The 26,922-nt window shown below is 36.5% G+C and overlaps 1 protein-coding gene across 4 annotated transcripts in view; it reads right to left on the bottom strand.

Moving 5' to 3' along the window:
* The window catches only part of USP12 (ubiquitin specific peptidase 12), a 108,862-nt gene that overhangs the window by 34,473 nt on the left and 47,467 nt on the right, over positions 1-26,922 (bottom strand). For 3 of the 4 annotated variants that reach the window (XR_008663394.1, XM_055317485.1, XM_055317486.1), the window contains exons 2-6: positions 26,441-26,521; positions 16,261-16,474; positions 7,817-8,046; positions 4,187-4,263; positions 3,996-4,079 (exon numbers count right to left, since the gene is read on the bottom strand). Coding sequence is in view for 3 of the 4 variants with exons in the window: in XM_055317485.1 (XP_055173460.1) it covers positions 3,996-4,079; positions 4,187-4,263; positions 7,817-8,046; positions 16,261-16,474; positions 26,441-26,521 (686 nt within the window). In the remaining variant the exon portion in view is untranslated. Of the gene's footprint in view, positions 1-3,995; positions 4,080-4,186; positions 4,264-7,816; positions 8,047-11,886; positions 11,970-16,260; positions 16,475-26,440; positions 26,522-26,922 lie in introns of those variants that run through there. The other variant, XM_055317487.1, reaches the window with a different exon arrangement.

The raw sequence follows: 26,922 nt of genomic DNA on the forward strand, positions 1-26,922 counted from the left end.
AGTAGGAATGCTGGGTCATGTGTTAAATTGTTTTTAATATTTTGAGGAACCTCCATACTGTTTTCCAAAGCAGCTACACCACTTTACATTCCCACCAACAGGGTACAAGGTTCCAATTTCTCCACATCTTTACCAACACATTATTTTCTCTTTTTCTGACGTGGTCATCCTAATAGTGTGACGTGATACCTCACTGTAATTCTAACTGGCAGTTCCCTGATGATTAGTGGCATTAAGTATCTTTTCATATGCTTGTCGGCCATTTATCTTCTTTGGAGAAATGTTTATTCGAGTTTTTTGCCCATTTTTAAATTGGGTGGTTGGTTTATGGTGTTGAGTTGTAAGAGTTCTTTATATATTTTGGATATTAATCTCATCACATATTGGTTCTCAAATATTTTCTCCCATTCATGCCTTTTCACTGTTAATTTTTTTTTGTCATGCATAAATTTTTAAGTTTGATATAGTCCCATCTGTCTATTTTTGCCTTTGTTGCTTGTGCTTTTGGTGTCATATTTTAAAAATGACTGTCGAATTCAATGGCAGGAAGATTTTCCCCCATGTTTTTTTTCTAGGAGTTTTATAGTTCAGGTCTTATGTTTAGATCTTTAATCCATTTTGAATTAAGTTTTGTGTATGGTGTAAGAGTCCAATTTCATTCTTTTGCATATGGATATCAGTGTTTCCAAAACATTTGTTGAAGAAACTATACTTTTCCCTGTCATGTAGCCTTGGCATACTTGTAGATCATCTGACCATGTAAGTGAAGGTTTATTTCTGGGTTCTCTATTCTGTTCCATTGGTCTACATGTTTGTCTTTATCCATAGTACCACACTGTTTTAACTACCGTAGCTCTGTAATATGTTTTCAAGTTAGAAAGTAGGAGGCCTCCAGCTTTGTTTTTCTTTCGGTATTGTTTTGGCTTTAAAAATCCTTTCTAAGATTTCCCATGTGAATTTGGATGTTTTTTCCCCTATTTCATCAAAAAATGCCATTGAGATTTTGGTACAGATTAAACTGAATCTATGGTCTGCTTTGGGAAGTATGACCATTTTAACAATATTAAGTCTTCCAATCCATAAACATAGGATCCCTTTTCCATTATTTGTATGTATCTTTTTAAATTTCTTTCAGCAATATTTTATAGTTTTCTGTGTACAAGTCTTTAGCCTCCTGGATTAAATCAACTTCTAAGTATTTTATTCTTTTTTGGTGCTATTGTAAGTGGGATTACTTTGTTTAACTTTCTTTTTTAGATTGTTCACTGTTAGTGTACAGAAATGCAACAGACCTTCACATGTCCACTGTATCTGCACCTCTGCTGAACTTATTATAATTTTTTGTTGCTGTTGTTTAATCTGTATATAAGGTTTTCTGTATATAAGACTGTATCATCTGTGAACAGAGATAATCTGACTTCTTCCTTTCTCATCTGGATGCCTTTTATTTCTTGTTCTTGCCTAACTGCTCTGCTCAGGACTTCCAATACTATGCTGAATAAAAGTGGCAACACTAGGTACATCCTTGTCTTGTTTCTGATCCTGAGGGAAAAAAAGCTCTTCAGTTTTTCACCACTGGGGATAATGTTAGCTATGGGCTTGTCACAGATGGCCCTCTTTATGTTAAGGTATGTTCCTTCTAGTCCTAGTTTGTTGAGTGTTTTTTATCATGGACAGGTGCTGAATTTTGTCAAATGTTTTTTTCTCTATCCACTGAGATGATCATGTGGCTTCTGTCCTTCAGACCAAAACCATCCATCCATCCCTCCATCCTAAATAGAGAGAGAGCATGCCAGAACAGGAGAGGGGGATAGGGGAGAAGGGAGAGGGAGAGAAGAATTCTAAGCGGGCTCCACAAGGCAGGGCTGGTCTCATGACCCTAAGATCATGACCTGAGTCCAAATCAAGAGTCGGACACTTAACTGAATGAGCCACTCAGGGGCCCCCCAAACTAAAAACTTTTAAAGTCAAACTGATTTTTGTTTAATAAGAACTACAATCTGCATATCCAACACAATCTTATTCTGTTATTCTGAGACTAGAAACTAGAGACTTTTACAGCTGGTAGGGATCTTAGATGTCAACTAATCCAAGTGAGACCCAGAAAGATTAAATGGCTTGCCCAATATCTCAACGGAAGTTACCAGAAAGGCTAACACTAGATCCTAGTAGAAAATAGATAATTTTCTCTATTGCTGTCTTTCCAAACAACTTCTCCTACAGAAATACTCTAAAACCTGTGTGAAAATGTAGAAGGAAATGTAGGAAATGTAGAAGGAAATTACCAACATTAAAAAGGAAAAAACTAGGAATCCCTGGGTGGCTCAGTGGTTTACTGCCTGCCTTCGGCCCTGGGCGTGATTCTGGAGTCCCTGGATCGAGTCCCACATGAGACTCCCTGCATGGAGCCTGCTTCTCCCTCTGCCTATGTCTCTGCCTCTCTCTCTCTCTTTCTCATGAATAAATAAATAAAATCTTAAAAAAAAAAAAAAAGAAAACTAGAAATGATACCTATGCTGTCGGCTGAAACTGTGGATTTAATTTTGACTTCATGGTTTTTCAATATAGATAGATCAGTAGGCAAGATAAACAGGTATGGATGTAAGCATATGTATAGTACATATATATGTACACACACCATCCAGCTCTGTCCACTAAGGGGGCTCAGGAACATAGATATCTCAGTATCATTGAGTACATCTATACCAAAGTCCTGCTTTCTAAACCTCATTCTCCTCCTAAAAGAAACCAGGCCTCCTTGGATAAATGGCTGGTACCAGAGTGGGGGCAAGGAAGTACCAAATGAGCCTGGACTTGTTCGTGCCAGAAAGTAAAGAAGCACTTGAGAATGATGGGGCATGTCAAAAAGACACAGGTGCCAGCTTGAAGGGGCTCCCACTGGCCAAAACTGGGATAATTCACACATGAAAATAAGAATGGAAATGGATCATAACCCACTGAAGAAAAAAATCCTTGACTCCATGCTGAGAGTTACAAAATAAAATATATATATATATATATATATATATATATATATATATATATATATATATATATATAAAAGTCTGATGAGGAATGGGTATATTTACAATCTCAAAACAGCTCCACACAAAATACTTATGAATTCTATAAATGGGCAAACTAGCTTAACAGTGAAGAACTCTGGGAGACATCACCTTAATCAAATGTTCAAAGGATAAAAACACCGGTAACAGGATGTACAGATTTTTAAAGTCAAGAAAAGACTGTTTCAAATGTAAAAACACTAAAGAGACATGAAAACTAAATGTAATGAGTGTTTCTGGACTGAATACATTTTTTCTATAAAAGACATTACTGGGGCATCTATGCTAATAAATAAGCACTACAAGAACAGTAACATATTGATGTTACTTTCCCCATGTGGGTGAATATGGCAAGAGGAAATAGCTTGTTGGTAGGAAATAGCCACTCAACTGTCCAGGATCACAGGACATCATATCAGGACCGTACTTTCAAATGCTTCTGGTAAAAAAGCATTCTTGGTACTATACATACAATTTTTCTTTGATCTTGAGATTGTTTCAAAACAAAAAGTAAAATAACAAGAACAATGATGATGATTCCATTCTGTGATACCAAAGAAGAGAAGATACAAGATCCTTTGTAGGAACAGCAGAAGCTAGGGTAGGGGGTGAGGAAAGTATTTTTCCCCTTATCTCACCTTACCAAGAAAAAAGTTTACATAAGCAGGCAAGCTTCAAAGTTAAGTATTTTAACTATATTGGTTTATGATTCTTAAGCAACTTTTATGAAGTGTAGAAAATCACCTGAGCATGCAGAGTTGAATATTGTTTGTCTAGCAGTAATAACTTAGTGGGTCTTAATTATTTAATGATAAAGTTAAGAATTTTTACTCAATGTAAATTTTCATATATCACTTTTAGCTAGAAAGGCCCATCTACAACACCTACTGTCAGAGAATCACTAAAAAAAATTTAAAAATACTAAATTACCGTTTGTGTGCTTCCTGTTTGCTGCGACATTCTTCACAGTAATATTTGTATTCACTGCACAGAGTTTCTGTGTTGCTAAAACCCCTGTGTAAAATTCAAAATAAATTGTATCAGAAAACCATGTATCCATTTAAAAATACTTTAAGCCAAAGATATTTATTAAATTTCAAAATAAGTAACTCTACCATTACCTTAAGCAGTGAGTGATCGATGTGTTTTGTTCCACGTCAACAGAAAGGTCTAAAAAATCTTCATCTTTGCTGCTTATCTGTAAAAATAGGGAATTACCTTTGATTTCTTTAAATATCAGTAAATCACTGCTCTGAAATGATAGAATTAAATGCATTCTATTATTAGTTGTAAGTACATTAGAATTCTTTTCCCCCAAGTTCCAAAGAAATCTACTTGGTTGGGATTATCCAAAAGGACACTGAATGAATGACTCTCGTCATATGTATAGGTTAAACAGCAAAGTACATCTGTGACTGATTTCCCTTACTGGCAAAGGCTATGATGTGAAATCTCACTACTTTCCAAAACCTTGGTATTATTGTAAAGCATGAAACAAACTGCCCATATATACTAATTCTTTAAAAAAAAATAGGCTAAGACTGAATGGGGATGCCTGGCAAAGGGCATGACACCTGTGTTATCATTCAAGGAAATAATTTAGCCTATAATGCCAACTTACATTCCTCATTGGTGGCCCTCTTTAATCTTTCTCAAAAAAAAAAAATCTAACATAAAGTTCTGTTTGTTTGTTTGTTTTTTATAAAGTTCTGTTTGAATTATGGGTTAATCATCTGATAAAAAAAATTTCATGCCATTACTTATTCATTGGAATTGGATTAGGACATAACTTCAGGCATCAAATTTCCTTCAATGCTTAAGGTGAGCATGCAACAGATCTCTGACTGTGCCTCTCACCCATAATGGCTATACACCTAGCATAGTAAATGTGTTCCTACTTCAATAGTGCATCAGTTTTATAAGCTCAGTATCATTAATTTGTGACAGATTACATGGCTGAATGTATTATGTACTTCCGTAAATAAGAGTAGCTAGGAGTACCATGTGCACAAGGTCTAGTGATACCACAAGGTAAGTGATCTGGGTCTCAAAAGATTCGGTGAAGTGAGACCAGAAGAAAGCATTATACAACAGAAGAACACAAGAAAAGGGTGCTATTACAACAACCCAGCCCTCCTACCAACTGGGATATTAACAACTACAATACTAAAATCTGCCATATAAACACTTTTCTCCAAGAAGCCCACTCTGAACCTTCACAAATCCTTCCCACTCCCACCTGGATAGGTCAGCTCTACTATCCTCTGACTCCCACGGACTCTTGTGCTTACCTGAACCATAACATATTATACTGGAACTGCCTATCTTGTTGACCAGCCTGCACTACCCTATGAGCATCCTGAGATCAGAATCTATGTCCTGTTCATCTTCTGCCAACCTCTATTCATCTTCTACCTGGCATAATTGGTACGTAAATACCTAAACAAAACTAAATGAAATATAATTAAGTGATAAAAAGAAATGAGCTACAAAGCTACAAAAAGACATGGAGGTACTTTAAATACACATGTGAAAGAAGACCATCTGCAAAGGCCTCATATTCTATGATTCTAACTATATGACATTCTGGAAAAGTCAAAGCTATCAAGGCATTAGTGGTTGCCAGGAATTTGGGGAGGAAGGAGGGATGACTTTGTGAAACAAAGAGGATTTTCAGGTATATCAAATTACTCTTTAAGATACTATAACCATAGATACATGTCATTATACATTTGTCAAAACAAATGGAACCACAGAACAGACAACCCCAAGAGTGACTTCAATATGAATTACAGGGATGCCTAGGTGGTTCAGTGGTTGAGCCCCTGCCTTCGGCCCAGGGCATGACCCTGGAAACCAGGGATCAAGTCCCACACTGGGCTCCCTGCATGGAGCCTGCTTCTCTCTCTCTCTCTCTCTCTCTCTCATAAAATCTTAAAAAAATATATGAATTACAGATTTTACTTAATAATGTATCATGATTAGCCCATCAACTGCAATTAATGTACCTCATTAATCAAGAAATTATAAGGGAAAGTGGAAGACAGGAGATATTTGGAAACTTTCTGTACTTCCCACTCAATTTTTCTTACATCTATTACTTAAAAAAAGAATACAGTTTATTAGTCTCCACTAGTGAATATTTATCTGATTCAAACAAGTAATTATGTCAAACAAGTAATTATGTTATTCTTCCAAACATCCACAAAATATGTCTTACTTTTCTTGCTTGTGGACTCTCTTTCCCAATGGGCAATGCTATTCACCTATGCTATTAAGAACTAGTCATAAAACCATCATCATAGTAATGACTGGATTAGGCAAAAATCCTCAGTGGATGCTAAATCCCAGGGGAGATTCTGGTGAACAAGATATTTGTGTCTCCCCACTGACTGGCTACTAGTTACCAGGACAAAAGAACCAGTCATTATCAACTAGAGACACCGAACAACACCTTGAATGGAGATCAAAATTAATTTCACCAATGAGAGGCAGATGGATAGTGTGCCAGGTGTGAAACCCTGAGAAAGATACAACAGTAACTGAATCACTGCAGCCAAGAATGCATACCTGGATCTAAGCGGAAGGAAACATTAGACAAACTCAGTATGCGAAATGTTAATTTTTTTAAAAAGGACATATTCTTAAAAATGTAGATATCACAGAAGACAAAAACAAAAAAACAAAAAACTATGTTCCAGATTAAAGGAGGCTAAAGAAAACATAACTAGATGCAATGCAAACTACTAAACTCTGAACTGGATTCTGTATGAAGGGGAAGAAACGCTTTATAAAGGGCACTGCTGGCTCCATTGGCAAAATTGAAAAACAGATGCCTGATCTTTCATTCCTCAAATGAGAAATGAGGTAACCAGGTAATGATAAAACAAAAGGATCGGGTTATCTGATCCCACATAAAATCCATTTTCAAGCTTCTTCCCTACGGCTCATCCTTACAAAGTACCCAACAAGTAGGTGCTTTCCCTTAGTTGAGTGTACACGGTATGCTTTAGTTTTTATTCCAGCAATAAACATAATTGTAGAGAAAGGGAAAATAAATTCATGTACCTCCCTGACCTGTAAATTTCTTAAGAGCTTAACAAAGACAAAGACATATAATTTCCAGAACATGGCTCCATGGGCTTTTATACTGAAACAAAATAAAATACAATTGACTCTTGAACAATGCAGGGGTTGGGGTGCCAAAACCTCCTACCCTCTTCCCTGAAGTCAGAAATCCGTATATTAAGACTGACTCTTCAAAAAGCTAACTACTAATAGCCTCTGTTGGCCAGAAGCCTTACCAATAACATAAATACTCAATTAACACACATTCTGTATATGTATCATAGAATGTATCACAATAAAGTCAGCTAGAGAAAATATTAAGAAAATCATAAAGAAAATACATTTATAGTAATATGTATTACTATATATATACTATATATAAATACTATATATATACTATATATAAATCTACAAATAAGTGGACCCACACAGTTCGAACCCCTGTTGTTCAAAGGCCAACTTGTGGTCCAAACTGCAGTATTTTCTGTCACCTCAGGTATTCACTGCTAATAAGTGGCATTAAAAAAGATATACAGAGAGTCCTTTCAACTGACAAGTTCATCTTTAATAATCCATTTATACTACACCTAAGAAATTACAACCTTCTCTCATACTCATCCTCAAAAAGCTTTTAATAAAAATGAGTTAAGTCTGCTCTACACAAAATTTTATGACATACTTACAGTTTCACAAGTAAGACATCGGGTTTCATTTGTCAATGTTCCCTGAAAAATCTCATGAACCCATGTTGGGTCTGGTGTGCTGTTGTTGTTCTCACTGTCAATATTACCGTTAGGTAAACGGCCATTTTGTTTTTCTTGCTTTCTCTCTTCTTGTAAAATATCGGCAATTGTATTTAGAAGGTAATTTAAGAATTCATGGGCATCTTGTTGCATGTAGTTGTCAAAAAGTTCTAAAAATAAAAATATATTAGAGATTTACCTTAGAATTAGTAACTTCATTAAAACTAAACTTAAATATCTAGTATTCTATCAGAACTAAGTTCAACCGATTGGTATTGTTAGTCATATATAAGAAATAGATTATCTTTCACATAAAAGTATGACTAAACTGGGAGAAAATACAGATAAGATGAATGTGAATCCTCATTTTAAAGCAACAATACTAAGTAATCCACAAGAAAAGGGCAAAACAAATCCTATCCTCATACATATAATGGAATGAGGATATTATGGAAGAGATCAGAAACAATTGCTTTTTATTAGCTCATCTTATTATTCCACAAAGATTATAATATGGCAAGTTTATTTTTTTATGTATATATTTATTTGACACAGCAAGTTTTAAAACAGAAGCTAGACAACCTTTTGCAAATGCAAAGCCAATTTTGTAAGAGCTACATAGAAAGTCTGTTGAAATGATAATGACTGGGTCATGCCTTCTAGGGATTCAGTCAAAGGTGAGGCCTATAATCTGGGACTTTTCAAAGTGTCTCCAGGTGACCTTGATCTGCAGTAGGAATCAAAAAGGTATCACAAATTATCTATTCACGCCAAATAATCTCTAAAATGTGAGATTTTACAACTCTATGAAATGTTCCCCTGTTAACTATACAAAATCAATGAGTATAATGGAAAAACAGTCACTAACATGAAGGGCTTTATAACCCTGCACCCGACATGACACAACCTAAAACTGAAAGGTAAAGACTTCATAGGCAGTATCCTCTTTGATCTTTTTAACACTCTGCGACACTGTTATTATCTTCCAAATGAGGGAACGGGATCAGAAGGGAAAGTCATATTGCCAGGAAGTGGCAGGCCCAGGACACAAACCCAGCAGTCTGACTCCACAAGCTGCATACAGAACAGCATCCCAGGGTGACCCACCCACACAAGGGCACCTGTGGCTTAGTCATCAAACCCATGGAGAAAATTACCTAGTCAGAAAATGTTTATCTTTAGATCCTCGATGCACATTTAATAAATTCCAGAAAGATTACAGTTAACATTTTTTAAGTAAAATAATACAACTAGGAATAAAACTTATAGAAAGACTAATATTAAAAAATATTACATTTTAAAAGAGTTACAGTTATTACTGCATAAAATTAAGTTCTGTGCATTAGAAATCAATGAAAAAGTTTTTTAAAAAACTATTAAGGGCAGCCCCGGTGGCCCAGCGGTTTACTGCCACCTTCAGCACAGGGCATGATCCTGGAGACCTGGGATCGAGTCCCACGTCGGGCTCTCTGCATGGAGCCTGCTCCTCCCTCTGCCTGTCTCTGCCTCTCTCTCTCTCTCTCTCTCTGTATCTCATGAGTAAATAAATAAAGTCTTTAAAAAAAACTATTAACATTGTTAATACATAAAGAGCTTATATAAAAAGAAAATACAAAGTATGGAAGGGATGTGAAATCAACAATTTATAGAAACAAAAAAGGTTAAGAAACATGGGAAAATGTTCAACCTCATGGTAATCAAAAAGGCCTTGATTTTCCAGCCTGTAAAATGGAATACCATCTTTCTTTGCAAACTTATTCTACAAACAGAATGGGAACAAGTGAAGATGTGGATTTAGGCGGTGTATTCATAGAAAATAAAGAAATGACTTTAATCTTGGTGACAAAAAGACCTTTAAAAAGCATCAGATTTAAGGTGCAACTACTAGAGTAAGGCTGTCTGGTTACCTATGATGGTTCTATTTTTAATTACCTATATGTCGCAGGCAATTTACTTAACCTCTTTCTTGGATTTGAAGTCAAATCCAGTAATATTAATGCAGTTAGAGCCACACTTCATTTCTCTGCTGTAAGCTTGTCCTGAGGGATGTGATTAGCCTTCAACAAACTCCTTATGTTACTTTTTAGAACAATAAAAGCCCTGAGTCCTAAGAGATACTGCATTAGCCTATGTGGACTTAACATATCTGATCTGTAATTTGGTCTTCTATGTGTCCAGTGCTTTTTGCCCATAAGGGATAGATCCAAGCATTGTAACACCATTCCCCATACCCCACACCCAGCAGAAGCACATGTGTCACTCCCAACACTGTGACACAGCCCACCCTTCCTGGCAGTCTACTCCATCTCCCTGAGACCAAGCCAAGTCATGCTCATAGCTCTTAGATGGTTCCACCCTACACAGGAGTGGTCTAGGCCAATGCTGGGATAATTTAAGTCAATTCCCTCTCACCTTGCCTCTCAATGCAATAATCCTTCATCCCTGAAAATACTGATCCACCTCCCAAACCCACTCTCCCATCCTCTACTATTCTCATCCATTTCTTGTTTCTCATTTCCTTTCTTATCCTTGGGTTTTTCTTCTTTCTCAACCCTTTCTGTTGTTTCCTCCAGAAACCACTTTCTTTTCTAAACTCCCCATCTCTTCAATCTTTGGCATTTTCTAGCTCACTTCTGCCACTTCTAAATCAATTATACTTTCATTTGCATATGAAAATCCACCCTCAGTCAAAAAAGCTACCCTGAACCTCCTTCTTTCTGCGGTCATCTGCCAACTTCCCCTCACCTGCTGATTCATGGTCTTTTTGTCCATTCTGACTCCCTCACTAACCACGCTTTAAAAGTGTCCGGGCAGCTTCTGTAAATGCACATGACATCCTTAGAAGTCCCTTTTTCATCTCTCATGTATTCATCCATCCCCAGGCCACAAATCTACAACCACCCAGGTCCACTAAGAACTAGAAGGAAATTATGCTAGAGTTGTTCAGGGGGCTCAAGGAAAGTACAAACAAATTGGAAAGTCAGGGAGAAATCTAAAAGGAAAGATAATGGGAGAGGACTGGTAAAAACAATTTATAAACACTCTAAGGGCCTAGCTTAAAGTGAGATGCAACAATTCACTGCGATGGATCTCTATATGCTGGTTCAATGCCACAAACTAAGTAGGCTCTTTTCCACTGAAGTGTTTTATAACCGAAGTTTTCAAAGAATATATTTTTGCGGGATCCCTGGGTGGCGCAGCGGTTTGGCGCCTGCCTTTGGCCCGGGGCGCGATCCTGGAGACCCGGGATCGAGTCCCACGTCAGGCTCCCGGTGCATGGAGCCTGCTTCTCCCTCTGCCTGTGTCTCTGCCTCTCTCTCTCTCTCTGTATGACTATCGTAAATAAATAAAAAAATTAAAAAAAAAAAGAATATATTTTTGCCATAAATATTGAAAATAAACTACAAAATTAAAATACCTAAATAAAAAATTTTCTGGTTAATAAAAAGTCCCATTTTTCCTGTTGAATTATTTTAGCATCTACACGTGTCTTTCAAAATAATTACCTTTTTTGTAAAGTAAACATGTGCAAAAAAAATTTTTTTTAAACTTGAAACACTTTTTTTTGGGATATTCTTCTAACACAGAACAATGACTTCACATTCACAGACATACCTCAAATGACTTGAATGCTCTGGAAATGAGATGTAAAATAAACCAGAAAATACTCTTTAAGCATTTTGTTCAAAAATTTAAAATAATTTATAGTCCATTTTGCATAAATACAGTATGCTGAATGTGCCAGAATCTTGCTGTGCCTATGAGTAGCCAATATAGATTTAAAAAATTCAACCAGGACCACATAAACATCAAAACAACATCAACTGAGTGGCTGCAGACAATCTCTGTAAACTATTACATTTAATTTCTAAAATCTTGGTTTCCTTCTGGTTTGCTTTCCTCTTTGCTAAGTAGCACAATGGGAAAGGTGTTCTTCAAAGTTGCTTTGGTAAATTAAACAAAATCACTCATTCATTCACTCATTCATCAAATATTTAGGAAGCACCTACTATGTGCCAGGAACTGGATTATGTGCTGGGAATACAATGGTGAGCAAAAACAAATGGGTTCCCTCCATCATGGAACTGACAGTCTAGTGGGAGAGACAGATAATTTCATTAATAAATGTATATATCAAAGGTATAAATTATTAAACTCCTAATATAGCTGTATCATTAATGCAAAAAAAAAAACATAAATCAATGCTTAAAAATGTTATGTGTTCTTCACAACTCAGAAATAGCCTAGGTTTCATTACACAAAAAAATCTTTCATGCTCTTTTGGAGAAAAAGGATTAATGAATATGGGGAATTATTTACTCAAATCTACCTAATAGGGGTTATTTGTGATTATTTCCTCACTTAAGGAAGACTAATACTTAAATATATACTTATATATTTATATTACTATCTCTTGACATCACCTGAAACATCACTGTGTACATACAGGTTTCTTGAGAATAAAGATCTTTTCTATCTCATTCACTGCTGTATCCCCAGCACTGAGAACAGTGCCTGCCACATATTTATATGTGCTTGACATTTTATGAATGAATGAAAAAGGTAATGAACGAATGAATGAACAACCTACCAAATGAATGACGGGCTGAAATAGCTACGATGATATGAGAAGAATAAATCTGTCCCAAAACAACAGCATGAACCAAGTATGCTGCTAAGATTCAGTGAGTCAGAGTGCACACCTCCAAGTGCCAGCTAATGCATCTTTGAAGCCCACCTTAAATGACCCCAAGTTGAGTCCATGCTAGCACAGAATTAGATCATTGATCTATGTTTTCATTCTTCTAAAATAACAGAGTGCCTAGAGGAAGTTAGTGTGAAAAGAGAGGGCTTCATTTCTTACCTAGATTAGTGCAATAGCTTCCTGGCTGGTCTACCTGCTTGTACTCATGCTCCCCATGCCCACTCATTCCCACTACCATGCCACTCAGCAGCCAGAGTGATCCCCTCCTAAAGCAGATCGAAACCTATCTCCCACCTGGCTCAGCACCCTCCCATGGCTTGCCATGGCTTTCAAAATAACACCCAAGCTCCAGGCCTTGCCTTTTCTATCTTCATCATACTCCATTCCAGCCACATTAATTTCCTTGTTGTCCTTCAAGCACTCAGGGCAGCTGCAATTTTAATTCTACCCTAGAATGATTTTGCCTCAGACATTCCAATGGCTTCTCACTTCAACTCTCTAACATATCAACTCCCTTTCCATGCCTTAACTTTTTTCATGGCGATAATACATTGTATTACATGACTGTTCATCTTACCCACTAGTTTCTGGCACTCAGCAGAAGCTAAATATATTATAGTTAATAAATTCAAACATTCAGCTGGTTTCCCATCATCAAAGATAACACACTTATGGAGCAAGTGTTATCACACTGTAAAAGTATACTATGCTACAGTTCTGATATGCTATGATTAGGTAACATGAATTAAAATTTTGAAAACAAAAATCCATTAATAAAATGAAAATAGATTCTTCCCAAGTAATATCAAAATGATTAGTTATATAAAGTAATAGTGGTTAACACAATTTGGAGCTAATATCTACTGAAAATATAAAACATGAATTTTACAGCATACCATGGATGAAAACTGATTTAAGAACAATAGTCCAACAGTGAAAGTTGGTGGAAATTCTGAAATGGGCAACATCCATTTGTTCCAGAAATTAAAAAAAAAAAAAAAAAAAAACAACAACCAGCAAACATAATCTCAGAAGGAGAGTTTAAAGCAATGGATAGCCCATTAAATTCTCTTTAATTTGTATGCTCTCGTCTACAAAATTATCAAGTAAAAAATCAAAAGGTAAAACTATATTTCAAAACATACAAAAGTCAGCAACATCAAATAATAATCATGCTTTTCCGTTAAATACTGTTTCCGAGATACAGAAAAATGAAATAAAACTATGAGAAGATAATTTGGAGTATTTATCCTGGAATCAGTTTCATTGAACAAAAGTTTTAAGAAGTCCACTGTGCATCAATTTACTGTCTAAACATAAAAATTTTCAGAAAATATTGATTAAAAAATAATAAACAGTGTAAAGACATCCCAGGTTTGACAAGCAAACATATAAAGCCACATATACATAGCTTTCAAAACACAGTAACTTGAGCTCAGTGTTCAGCATAACTTAATCTAAATTTAAAAAATCACTGCACACTTATAAGAAGAGATAGGAGAGAGCTTGCTCCTTTCTCTTTCCCATGTGGGGACACAGCAAGAAGGCAGCCATCTGCAAACCAGGAAAAGAGCCTGTATTAGACACTGAAGCTGCCAGCACTTTACTCTTGAATTTCTCAGCCTCCAGAACTGTAAGAAACACAAGTCTATTGTTTAGGCCTCCCAATCTATGGTAGTTTTGTTACAGCAGCCCAAACTAAGAGCATATACAATATATTGAAGAATAAGGTCAAGGGGTGCCTGGGTGGCTCAACTGGTTAAGCGTTCAACTCTTCTGGCTCAGGTCATGATGGCAGAGTCGTGAGACCAGGCACTGCATTTGGGCCCTGCACCCAGCTCCACACTCAGCAGGGAGCCTACTTGAAATTCTCTCCTTCTTTCCCTCCCTGTGCCCCTCCCCCCAGCATGCTTATGTGTGCTCTCTCTAAAATAAAGAAATCCTAAAAAAAAAAGAATAAGGGTCAAGAAAAATGTACTGTTAACTGAAAAAGAAAATAATGTGGTGGATGCCTTGGTGGCTCAGCGGTTGAGCATCTGCCTTTGGCTCAGGCCCTGATCCTGGAGTCCCGGGATAGAGTCCCACATCAGGCTCCCTGCATGGAGCCTGCTTCTCCCTCTGCCTGTGTCTCTGCCTCTCTGTGTCTCTTATGAATAAATAAATATTTTAAAAAAAGAATATGTATTTTGTGTTTCATGTTTTTGATGCTGAACATTGCTAAAATAAAAAAAAAATCACCAAGAAAGGATGGCATGTTCAATTACCACATATGTGAATTTTCTTCTAGGACAAAATTCTTGAAGTTTCATACCAATACACACAAAAAGACTGAGAGGACTTGGATCACTCAGCTACATTCTAGCAGAGCTGTATTTGGCATTCTTAAAAGTAGAAGATACTACACCGATCAATAATTTAAGAAAGTAAAGATGTTTAGCCTTTATAGGGAAAACACAAAAAGATGTATTTTTGTGAGCGATTAACTGCTTTTTATCTGAATATGGTGGAAACGAACAAAATCTCTAACACGTGAATCAGATTAAAGAACAAGAGCTTATCGCCATATTTTCTCAGTGTCTTTTTACATTTTGGGAAACTAGATATGATCCAGGTTTATCTCAATTCATGGGATAATGAACAATGCCAACTGAGTTAAGGAAAGGATTATTTAATGGTGTGTTTAATAACCAATCTCAAAGACCTCTCAAATCTTATTTCTGGGGGCATCTTTTGATAACAAATCAAACTAAAAACACCACTCAATTTTATTTCTACGATGATAAAAATGCCTAAATCAAACAAAACCCAGCATTCTACATGCTCCTTAAATCCCACTTAAATTTTTTGAGGTAACATACCACACTAGACAGAATATAGGATCTGGATGTCAGGAAGATGGGACAAGTCATTTTAACTACTCTGAGCATTCACTATCTCATGTAAAGTGAGGTAATAACATCTGACTCCAGGGTTTGCTATGCGCATTAGACGAAAAACATTTAGGGGAGAAAAAAGAAGTGAGGCTTAATCAGTAACTATTTTAAAAAGGAGGTGAGTGGAGTTAAAACCACCTACCCTAAGCCAAAAAGTTTTATTATTCTGGCTTTTCTCCTGAAGTACGACCCCTGGCAAGCTTTTTGGCTTCCACTCCTTGTATGGCTAAAATGGGGGAAATAACCTGCTCCCTAATTCAGGATAGTATATAAGGATCAAATGGGTTAATATATATAAAAGCATTACAAAAACAACAAATAACACGGGGGGGGGGGGAGGAGAACCCAACTTCACTCTCGATAGAAAAGCCAAGCAGGCACCAACAAAAAAAAAAGAAGAAGAAGAAGAAGAAAGAAAAGAAGAAGAAGAAAGAGAAAGAAAGAAAGAAAAGAAAAGAAAGAAAAGAAAAGAAAAGAAACAAGTTATCATTTCTCATTTCCTGGCATACAGAATTTGGTCTTTGCAGAACATACTTCCAACATTAATCACACTTCCTATTAAATTACTGTGTGACTATCTCCTCACTAAACTGGTAGTACTTCCTTAAAGACAAGAACATCAACTTTGGTTTTCCAATGGCTAACATCCTTCAGGCTTGGAAGACGCTTGGTCAGTGCTTGATGAACTCTAATATGCTGTATTTACCCTTCCTGTTATGTGAAAATACATTCAGAAGTAGAATTACCATTTTCCTTCCGTAATCTTGTTATGAACTTCTTAGGAGGAATCACCCCAACCTTCTTCTTCTGAGTCGCTATACTATGGAAGAGGTCTGCTAGGCAGGTAAGAAGGTTCTCCTTCTTCCTAGGTTGGCTCTTGTATGCTAGAACTTTTTCCCGAAATGGACGACAAAAATAAAGTGCTTGAAGAACTGAATTACAGTAGCAGGTATTCCCAAACTAGAATAGAAAAAAAAAAATCTTGTTAAATTTGGGGCAACACATTTTCAAGAGAAAGAATTTCCATGTGTATAGTTAAGAAAACAGAAGGAAGACAGTGAATTTATGATCCTCATAAATTAAAAGGCATCTGAGAGTAGAAATAATTACTCTGACTGCAAATTTGCCATCTCAACATTAAATGGATGCTCTAGGCATTGGCTTCAGGTTAAAACTGAAGGAAAAAATATGTAATAAATTTGGTTGTTATGAAAACTGACAAACTATACAGTTTAAACAGTGAGAATAGTTAAGGCTTAGAATTCTGTATAATTTCTTCTTCAATTTCCATTTGCTGCATTTTGGACCCTAAACATTTCATATATTATACATTTTAAAATATAACTCTCAAAAATTATTTAAAAACCCCCACAAAAGTGAGGTATTCTATCAGATTAAGTGCCATTCAAAAATAAAAACAAGGGACCCCTGGGTGACTCAGTCAGTTGAGGGTCTGCCTTCAGCTCAGGTCAAGATCCCAGGGTCCTGGGATCGAGCCCCGAATGGGACTTTCCTGCTCAGCAGAATTTGCTCTTCCCTCTCCCTCTGATCCTCTCCCCTGCTCATGCTCTCGAGCTCTCTGTCGAATAAAAAAACCTTTAATAACAGTAACAAACACCAAAAATTAAAAAGTGAAGTAAAATGAGATCCTCTGAACTGTTAAAAATTTTCAATGTGCCAGCATGACCACCATTGAAATGCTGTGATGCCCAGTCACATCACTTGTGATCTATTACAAACAGACTTCAGGTGCATTCAATCCTCAACTACTAACCAACTTCCTACTGGCCATGTGATCTGGAGTGTGTAACTACAGCTTCCTGAACTTCAACTTCCTCCTCTTTAATAATGGGGAAAAATAATCTCACCTTATGAGAAAATGACACACATTTTCGTAACATTTATTGTCTTCCTTTTCCCTTCCCATTAATAGATACTGGCTCCCAAAGCCGGCTGATAAAACATCCAAAAGTTGATCGATGAAGACTTGGGGAGACTTTGAAAGTGGTAAAAAAAAGGAAAGAGGACAATTTTCACAGCACTACCTGCAATGATGTCACATACTACCTAAAAAGTCTAGGCAGAAAAGACTGTTTTAAGAATGGGCAATATAGGGGCACCTGGGTGGCCGTGCTGGTTATGCGCCAGATTCTTAGTTTCCACTTGGGTGGTGATCTCATCGTCATCTTGGGCCATGGATCAAGCCCCAACTCAGGCTCTGCACTCAGCGCAGAGTCTGGTAGAGATTCTCTCTCCCTCTCCCTCTGTCTCTCCACTACCACCTTCCCACTCATACACACACTCTCTAAAAATGAATAAATAAATCTTTTTAAAAAGGGGAAATGTCAAACACATATCCACAGACATGTACGTGTTTGCTTATATTTAAAAACTAATAAAAATGGTTATTTATGGAGAAAGTGGAGAGGAATCAAGGTACATTTTTTAAAATTTTTATTTATTTATGATAGTCATACAGAGAGAGAGAGAGAGAGAGAGAGAGAGAGAGAGAGAGAGGCAGAGACATAGGCAGAGGGAGAAGCAGGCTCCATGCACCGGGAGCCCGATGTGGGATTCGATCCCGGGTCTCCAGGATCGCGCCCTGGGCCAAAGGCAGGCGCCAAACCACTGCGCCACCCAGGGATCCCTCAAGGTACATTTTTAAAAGCATTTGCTTTGCACTGGTTTTTTTAAAAAAGTAAGTTAAATCGAAAAGATCTCAGAGGAAAAAAAGAAATTCCTAAAGCTGAAAGGAAACAGAGATCAGCAAAACCTAAATGTTTATCTAGTCCATTAGAGAATTACACAAAAAATTAGTTTGAGCAACTTTAAAACACAGAATTTTTACTATACATGCCTACTGAAACAGTCTGAGAATAAAAAAAGAAATCTTAAATGCATTCAGTAATCACATTGTTAGAACTAATTAATTGACACTGTTATTTTGAAATTACTATATATTTCTGTAGGTCAAAGCAAGTAAAGAATTACGTTAATATCCTTAGGAACCCAAACTGTTAATGCAAAAGAAAAAAGACACAATAATAAAGGTAAGAGTAAAAGCCCTATAAACTTAAATTGGAATCTGAAGTATCAGTATAAGCTCATGTCTTTTTATAAGTGTGTGTGTGTTTTCAACCTCTATCCACCGAAAAGACCTAGCAAGCAGCCCCAAATTTCCTGGCACACTGACTGTAATCTCAAAAAAACATTTTTCCCACAAAAGGAACTAGGATGCCTTGCAGATATGGCTACTAGGTCTGGGACAGGAAACATACAAATGCAGATTAGCTGAAAATACCTCTTTATGTGGATTCAAGAGCCAACTTTCATCAAAAAGAAATACTGTGATTGATAAAAAGCACATCAACTACATAAAAATTTATGGATAATGACTTTTTAAAAACCCTTCATTAGTCTTCACGGAAATTATAAACTAATATATAAAGGGAAAGCATCAAAGTTTTGTCTTCTTTTTTTTTGGAGAGCGAGAGAGAGCATGAGCATGGGGTGGGATGGGTAGGGGCAGAGTGAGAGAATCCCAAGCAGGCCCATATCCAGCGTGGAGCCAGACTTGGGGCTCAATCCCATGATCTGAGCCAAAATCAAGAGTCGAATGCTTAACCAACTGAGCTACCCAGACGTCCCTTATCTTGTCTTTCTTATAAGAATAGTTATTTCAGGGGGAACTAAATAGTTGATGAAGAAATACTAGCTTATAGCATAATTCCAGCTAATAAATTCAGAAGAAATGATTGTAAACAATGGATTAGGCAATAATTAATTATCAATGGACAGCAAAGCATTAAAGGCTGATCGGGAACTTTTAAAATGACCTGAACACCAGGTGCATTCCAACATCATTAAAAATAAACCACCACACTGTATGTCTCTTGTAGAAATATGTAGCAATTCTTATGAAGTATTCTTGTTTTAAAAAACAAAACTACTAAATTTTAATCAAGTGTCTGGACATATCTACCAATTTACAAGGTTTCAAGGAACAGAGAAATGAGTTAAACAATACCACAAAAAGGAATAGAACATGAGGCTCAGTGAGGATACCTGATTTTTACATTCATATTGCTGGCCAGAGCCAAGAAGTGGTTCATAAAAACAGATGCTTTAAAGACTTTCCAGAGAAATGCTAAAAAAAGCAGATGATAAGCAGATGATCCATTGATACTATAGATAAATATAACTATGGATACTTTTAAAAAGCCTATCCAGGGGCTAAGGTACACCTGCAGTAGAACCTACAATATTACAAAAATTAATCTATCAATTACTCAATATTAGTCTAAAAAATACTAGTAGTGGTATCACAGTCTAATGACGCTAATGACCAACTATGCCTCTGTCAATTGAAGAGAAGACTCAATCTCCATAATTTGGACATTTTTTTTGAAGAATAAGCAATAGGGACTCTAATGACTTACAGAGTAGGTAAAAACAAAAGATAGCATCTCACAGGACATTAGAAAAATTTATAATAAAGCTTGACCAACTTATAAAAAAAGAAACAAGTGGGATAAGCTAAGGAAACAGGGAGTCTATTACATTGTACAGAATGCTGGAAGGTAGCCTCTCTTCTGAATATAAAACAACAGGTAACATTGTAATTAATTCTTTTGAGGTCTTCTCTGATCTTGCACTTATCTTCATCAATCCCATTAAAGAAAAATTAAAGCTTGAAACTACTACAACTTCTCCAGAATAAGCAATCACTTTCAATCTTATTCATAACTCTGAAACTTTTCCCTTCAGCTTCTCTGATAGTAATTTACTTTCAAGTTCCTAAAACCTAAAAATATATCTTTCTAGTGTCGCTTTCATGCAAAAGATTATCTGGAATGATTTCTCCCACATTCTTGTTTACAAATGTTCAATTTCTAAAAAAGACATTGCTTTAGGGTTGAAGTCTACTCTGTATCTTCTCAGCTTGTTCTGAAGATCAAAGGTATAACCAGGTTTAAAATCAGGAGAAATAAATTTTAAAAAGCTGCTACCCTCAAGGTCTGACCATTGATTTTTCAGTTGCTTACTGAACACAATTACCTGTGCTGCTTTCTGTAACACCTTTTTTTCCTAGTTTTAAAATAAATGCCTCCGCCACAAATATTTATTATATCCTCATCACTAAGATCATTTTTGAGCACACATCCCTAATGTGCTACATTACATTCATTAAAGTATACTTTTATAAAATGTAAAATTTATATACATAAAAATATACACTACATCCAGTTAGCCTTTAAACAATGTGGGAGTTGGGGGAGCTGACTCCTCACAAAGTCAAAAGTCAGCATGTAACTTTCCATTTCCCAAAAACTTTACTAAGACTACTGTTGACCAGAAGCCTTATTAATAACAATCAACACATATTTTGTATCTTATATGTATTATATACTGTATTCTTATAATAAAGTAGGCTAAAGAAAATGCTATTAAATCATGAGGAAAAATATATATAATACTATACTGTATTTATAACCCTACCCAAAATGCATATAGATAGACCTGGGCAGCTCAAACCCATGTTGTTCAACAGTCAACTGTAAAACAAATGTCATGAAGACAAAGTAAATACTTAAAATTTTTATCTTACTTAGATTGATTTTATTTTTACTAAAAATTATTCATATTTGAGAGCAATGAAGATGAGTAGGCCTTCTGGTAAACTGGGGTTATAGATTTTTAATACTCTGATTGATAGTCTGAGTTTTATGTTCAGCTATTTGTAGTTTTAATGGCTATCAAAGATACACAGATACATAGATAGGTCCAAGGGGGGGGAGTTTCCTTTATTGCCTTACTTTTCTTTCTAAATTAAATTTTCAATCCTATCTACCAAATTTGCTTGAATTCATTTGAGTAATTATCTGCCTTGAAAGCAACTAGAGTACCAGAGAAACTAAGTGCACAGGCTCTGAAACCGACTGTCTAGGTTCAAGTCTGGTTCTGCTATCCGGGCTTGAGAAATTACTAAACCACTCTGTTCGTTCATCTGCTTCCTCATCTGTAAATGGGGTTTATAATACAGTGCCCAACTTCTAAAATTTTGTAAAGAATTAAATAATCCATATGAAGCACTAACAACAGTTCCCAGGCCTTTATCACTGCATTATTATTTTTGAAACCATCTTTTTAAGTCATCTGTCCATTTAGAAAAATTAGATGAACTGAAATTAAATCATATAATTTCTAAATCTACATTGAAATGATAATAGTTTGCAACCGCAGAAATGAGTAAGAGCTGGTTATACTATCAACTCTCTGGTGCTACAGAACTTGAAGTACCATAAGACCACTTCACACAGAGTATGGATACCAGTATCACACATTTATTAAGAATTAGGAAGGCTGGGGCATCTGGATGGCTCAGTGGGTTGAGCGTCTGACTCTTGATTTTGACTCTGATCATAATCTCAGGATGGAGATCTCAGGGGATGGAGCCCCACATAGGGCCGTACACTCAGCAGGGAGTCTGCTTAAGATTCCCTCCCTCTCCCTCTGTCCCCCCAACCCACTGCTCGTGCTTTCTCTCTATAAAATGAGTAAATCTTTAAAAAAAAAAAAAAGGAATTTCTAAGGCTTATCTCTCATTTTTAGTTAAAAATAAACATTAACAACTCTGTATTTCTCCCCATACCCTAATTTGTTCATCCTACATACATCATTTGGAGACTACAAGTGTTTACCAACATTATGTTAACAGTATTGCCTTCAAAAGATGTTGTAAAATGTTTAAACGCTCCACTGTCTGCCATGCTGATAATGATGATGCCTGCCCTGTGGACATTCCCTTCTAAGGGAAGACCCTCTTCTTCCCCTACCACAGTATGTTTAGTGGCCCTGTTTTTAACACTATACCCCACATTCCCCTACCCACCATTCTCACTACAACCAAGTGGACCTAATCTAAAAGTGCCTTTCCATATACTTCATATATTCCACTATCCCATCATTCCTTATAGAAAGTGACTTCTCTACATAAATTCTATAGGCTTGTCAATCACAAAACCTTTTATAGACCCTGCCACAAGGTCGGAGCACTTGATCCAACCTCAGCAGAGTACTTGGGACAGACTTCTTTTGTAAGGTCTAATATGAACATTCTCTGGGATCGCTGATAATGCAACCCTCAAGCAGCCTATGGCCATCAGGTGGAGAGAAACTAAATGAGAATGAATCAACACAAATGAAAACATAACCAAGAGACACATAATCAACTTTATAACCCACAAATGGAGAGAAAGTTTTGTTTTTATTTTGTCTATCTCTCCTTCATAATAGCTCCTATTCCCTGAATCCAGAATTCTACCCAATGAGACTACTAGCAATTCAGGTTTAAAAGCCTTTTGAAAGATGGTCTAGAAACACAACTGTTAAATTTTATAACAGATTTTAGGAAAAAGCACATTCCACAGTGTAGCCTCAAAAATAGATTTATTGAGGCCACATATCTGTTGGCACCTACTATATTAGAAAACTATACAGAACCATATAATAAAACAAAGGGGAAAGGCCATTAAAAAAATGCAGGCTGCACAAAAGGTAGGAAAGAGATACTAACTGAAATCACTCCTTTTCTCTCAACTTTACTAAAATAAGTACTCACTAGCTACAAGATATAAGGGGAAAAGGGCAACCTGGTTCATCAGATTAAACCAATTCATTTTCAAAGAATTTAGCTGACCCTATAAAGAGCTGACATTTAAGTAGGATATTCTGCTGCAAGAGAAAGCTTCCAAAAGGCTCCCTTACCTACTTGAGACAGCTGTTGAACCCCAAACCACACTAGTATTTCTCCTCTTTGCTTTTCAATAACATTAGAAATATTAAAGCATTCACAAGAGTTAAACCAATAGAAAATTTGCATTCTGTATTACTCAAAGTACAGTGACAGACATGAGAACCATTGAGAGTGAACGGCCATAAAAACTATCATTTGTGAAAATATTCTAAGAAAAAGATAGCTACAACTAAAAATAATGGAAAATAGCTTGTATTAACAATGTTGAGAGTAACCTCTATGCTGAATTTTCTGCTTGTTAATCAAACTGTGGTCTTCTACTGTCCATTAAAAAAAAAAAAAAGGCTGATTTTCTAACTGCCCAAATACATGTATTATTTCCCAAAGGCAAGTGATAGTGAATGACTATGCCACATTCCAGTCACAAAAAGGGTCCAGACAGGCAGGTCTAATAGGAACTCTCCTAAGTGTAAGCTTTTTGTTAAAAGCAATTAAAATGAACTTTGGAAATGCACACTTAGCTAAGAACAGACTGATAAGAAGAAAATACATCTGTGCCTCACTTAACAAAATCCAATGCTGGAAAAGATAAACCATAGAGTTTCTTAAGCAGTTACATTCCAGTGTTGTTTCAATAATCATTACCTGACAGGTACAGAGAGGGGGAAAAATGTTAAAATGTTCATCTCTGAATTGAGGGTACTTAGTACCCTCAAAGCTCCACCCTTCACTTTTTAAGAGACTCCTATAAATAGTGTGATAACTCCATAAATTTTTTTAAAAAGGAAGAAAGGTGAAGGTAAACAAAGAGAGAGAGTGATGATATTTTAAGGGCTGAAAAATAAGACCTACAAAAAAAGGTTAACAGTACAGAAACCAGCTACAAGGTAGCCTGAAAGTTTAAATCACAGAAAAACTTAATCACTATACTATGCTCAACTGCATGTACACTCTGACCAATTAATTTCTCAATATAATTCAGTTGTTCATCAATCTATCATATCTGGAGCCCTGGCTACCTTAGAGATCTCAATTCTTCATCATAATAACTAGGCACAGAGATCAGAAACTATATTTCTACCTACCAAATGAGTCTCTGGAAGGGATAAAAACAAAGCTTCCTCTAATGGTCTCTTATTAACTTCACTCCCTCCCGCTTCTCTTGGGTTTTACTGAATCTCAGTCAGCTTCAGGGAGAAGCACAAATACTACCCTATTAATTTGGATTGATCCATGGGGAGTAATAAAAATAAAACCTTCTTAGAAATCTTTTTTTTTTCTCTTAACACAATTGGCACTGGTATCCTGAAAGTGATATATCAGAGAAAAAAAAATAACGTAACAGCAGGAAAAAATAGACTTTTAGAACTCATTTTATAATAAGATTTTCTCTAGCATGTTGTTTTAGTTGTTCTGAAGGTCAAACAACAACCTTCAATATATAAAATACTCCAGTGCTGAAGAAAATGGACTCTTCTGAGACACTATCAACGAGCACACCCTTCCTACAATTCAAGACACACATTAGCTTTAGAGCATGAACCAAAGTAAGGGTGGGAGTCACAGGGAAGTAGTTTATGAGAGTGAAGCAGCTGGGGTTTGGCCACTGCCAGAAGTTACTACAAGGCTTCTGATCACTAGACAACTGGGTACGTAAGTATAAACATTTTAAATATCTGAGGTAGAGGTCAGATGGTGTTAAGCAAGGGAAATTAAAGATATTCAATTAACTCCCCTCCTCCCCACAAAACACCAATGATAGTGAAAGAATAAATTAAGCAAAAATTAAAAGGCAAAAAAAATGGGGGGTAGGGGTAGAGGGGTACACCTAAAAACACAGGTCTGGCTGTTAAGCCTTTAAAAGGGTCATTTAGACACCTAGATATGTAACCTTTCTTTCAACCGCAGGTTTAGTTTCCCAGAAGCTGCACCTGCAAGGGAGAGTGTGGTTCAAGAGCCCTTGAGGACAGCATCAAGGCACGGAGCAGAGAACAGAGGGCTCAATAAAACTCTGAACCGAGCCACCCCAAGACTGAAACTGAAGAAGCCTACACTCTTCCCCACTTCTGGCACCAAGTAACAGCCCCAGAGGAGATGCTCCTGCCACTGCTTTTGGGGGGTGGTGGGGGAGGAGGTGCAACTATTGCTAAAGCCTGCTGCCAAGGACATGGAAAAATAAAGCAATGGTTAATTCCATACCGGGAGAATGGGCAGGGATGGTGGTAGGAGAGAGTTTCTTACCTACCATAACAGGAAGTTAGGAGACTGTTTTTAATAGCAGCATAGGCACTTTATTTAGAATGTAGGGGTAGATTCCAGGAAAAATAGCCGCAGAGGAATGCAGCCTCCTCTGAGGAGGGGCACTGTGGATTCTGTTACAAGCTTCATACTCCCAAGCTGACTTCCAGGGCAAGGGGAAACACCCATATCACTTAAACCACTTTCCTCAAATCGCACAAGAAATCCATCTCATACGTCACAATCTCATACGTCGCAAGTAACACACTGGTGTGTTCAATGGAACTTACTTTGTGACCTGTATTATCACCTCTCTATATATATGGTTTAAAACCCTCACCATGGACCTACCTAACAGCACAGTACAACGTAGATCTATGGTATGCACCGATGATTCAGAAAAGAGTTAAAAATTCTAAAGAAAGTTCTTTCAAAGTTTAAATGATGTATAATTACTAGAACTACCTCCACAAGGACTGGGGATGTATCTTTTTCCTAAATTTTGCACTCATATATCTATACTAGTCGAATAATGCCAGAAGTAAGTGGATAAATACAGACACATAAAGGCATTTATAAAAGTTTATTTATTATACTTGTACATTTGGATCACTTACAGTTAGACATTTACAGAATTCTCAAAGATTTAGGAGATCATTTGGTACAAGCCATACAAAATTTTGGTTATGAAAAATTCTAACACAAAATAGGAAAAATCAGGCTGTCAGGTCAGAAACTGTTCTAAAGCTCTTAAGACCTCAGGCAACTTTGTTTCCCTTCCTTTGAAAAGAGAATTTCAAAACAAGTTTCTTGACATTAAGTCTACTGATACAAATACACAATACTCCTTTAATAAATTATGAAATGCATTTATCATTTTAAAAACTCTTTCCAGTGATACTGGTGAAGGCTAAATACCAATTGATACTTACATTGACTAATCCAAAATAGTGCTCATTGACTGGAAACTGTTCTGGACCAATCTCTTTCTCTAATGCCGAGGCATTGGCGCCCTATAAAATAAAAAACAAAACAAAACAAATTTTAGTATTTGTAGTGTTTTCATAAAATTTTCAGTTACATAGGCATTATAGAGACATCCTTTAAAAAACTATGTTTCCTCTAACTCCCTAACATTACTGAAAGAAAAAAAAAAGGATGACAGTGAAGAACAAAGGATTTTTTTTTAAGATTTTATTTATTCATGAGAGAGAGAGAGAGACAGACAGACAGACACACAGGCAGAGGGAGAAGCAGGCTCCATGCAGGGAGCCTGACATGGGACTGGATCCCAGTCCAGGTCTCCAAGATCACACACCCCGGGGCTGAAGGCAGCGCTAAACCACTGGGCCATTGGGGGCTGCCCAAGAACAAAGGATTTTAATAATATGACTAAAAACTAGTTCACAAGAAT

This window comes from Nyctereutes procyonoides, unplaced genomic scaffold (genome assembly GCF_905146905.1).
Source record: "Nyctereutes procyonoides isolate TBG_1078 unplaced genomic scaffold, NYPRO_anot_genome, whole genome shotgun sequence".
Taxonomy (NCBI): domain Eukaryota; kingdom Metazoa; phylum Chordata; class Mammalia; order Carnivora; family Canidae; genus Nyctereutes; species Nyctereutes procyonoides.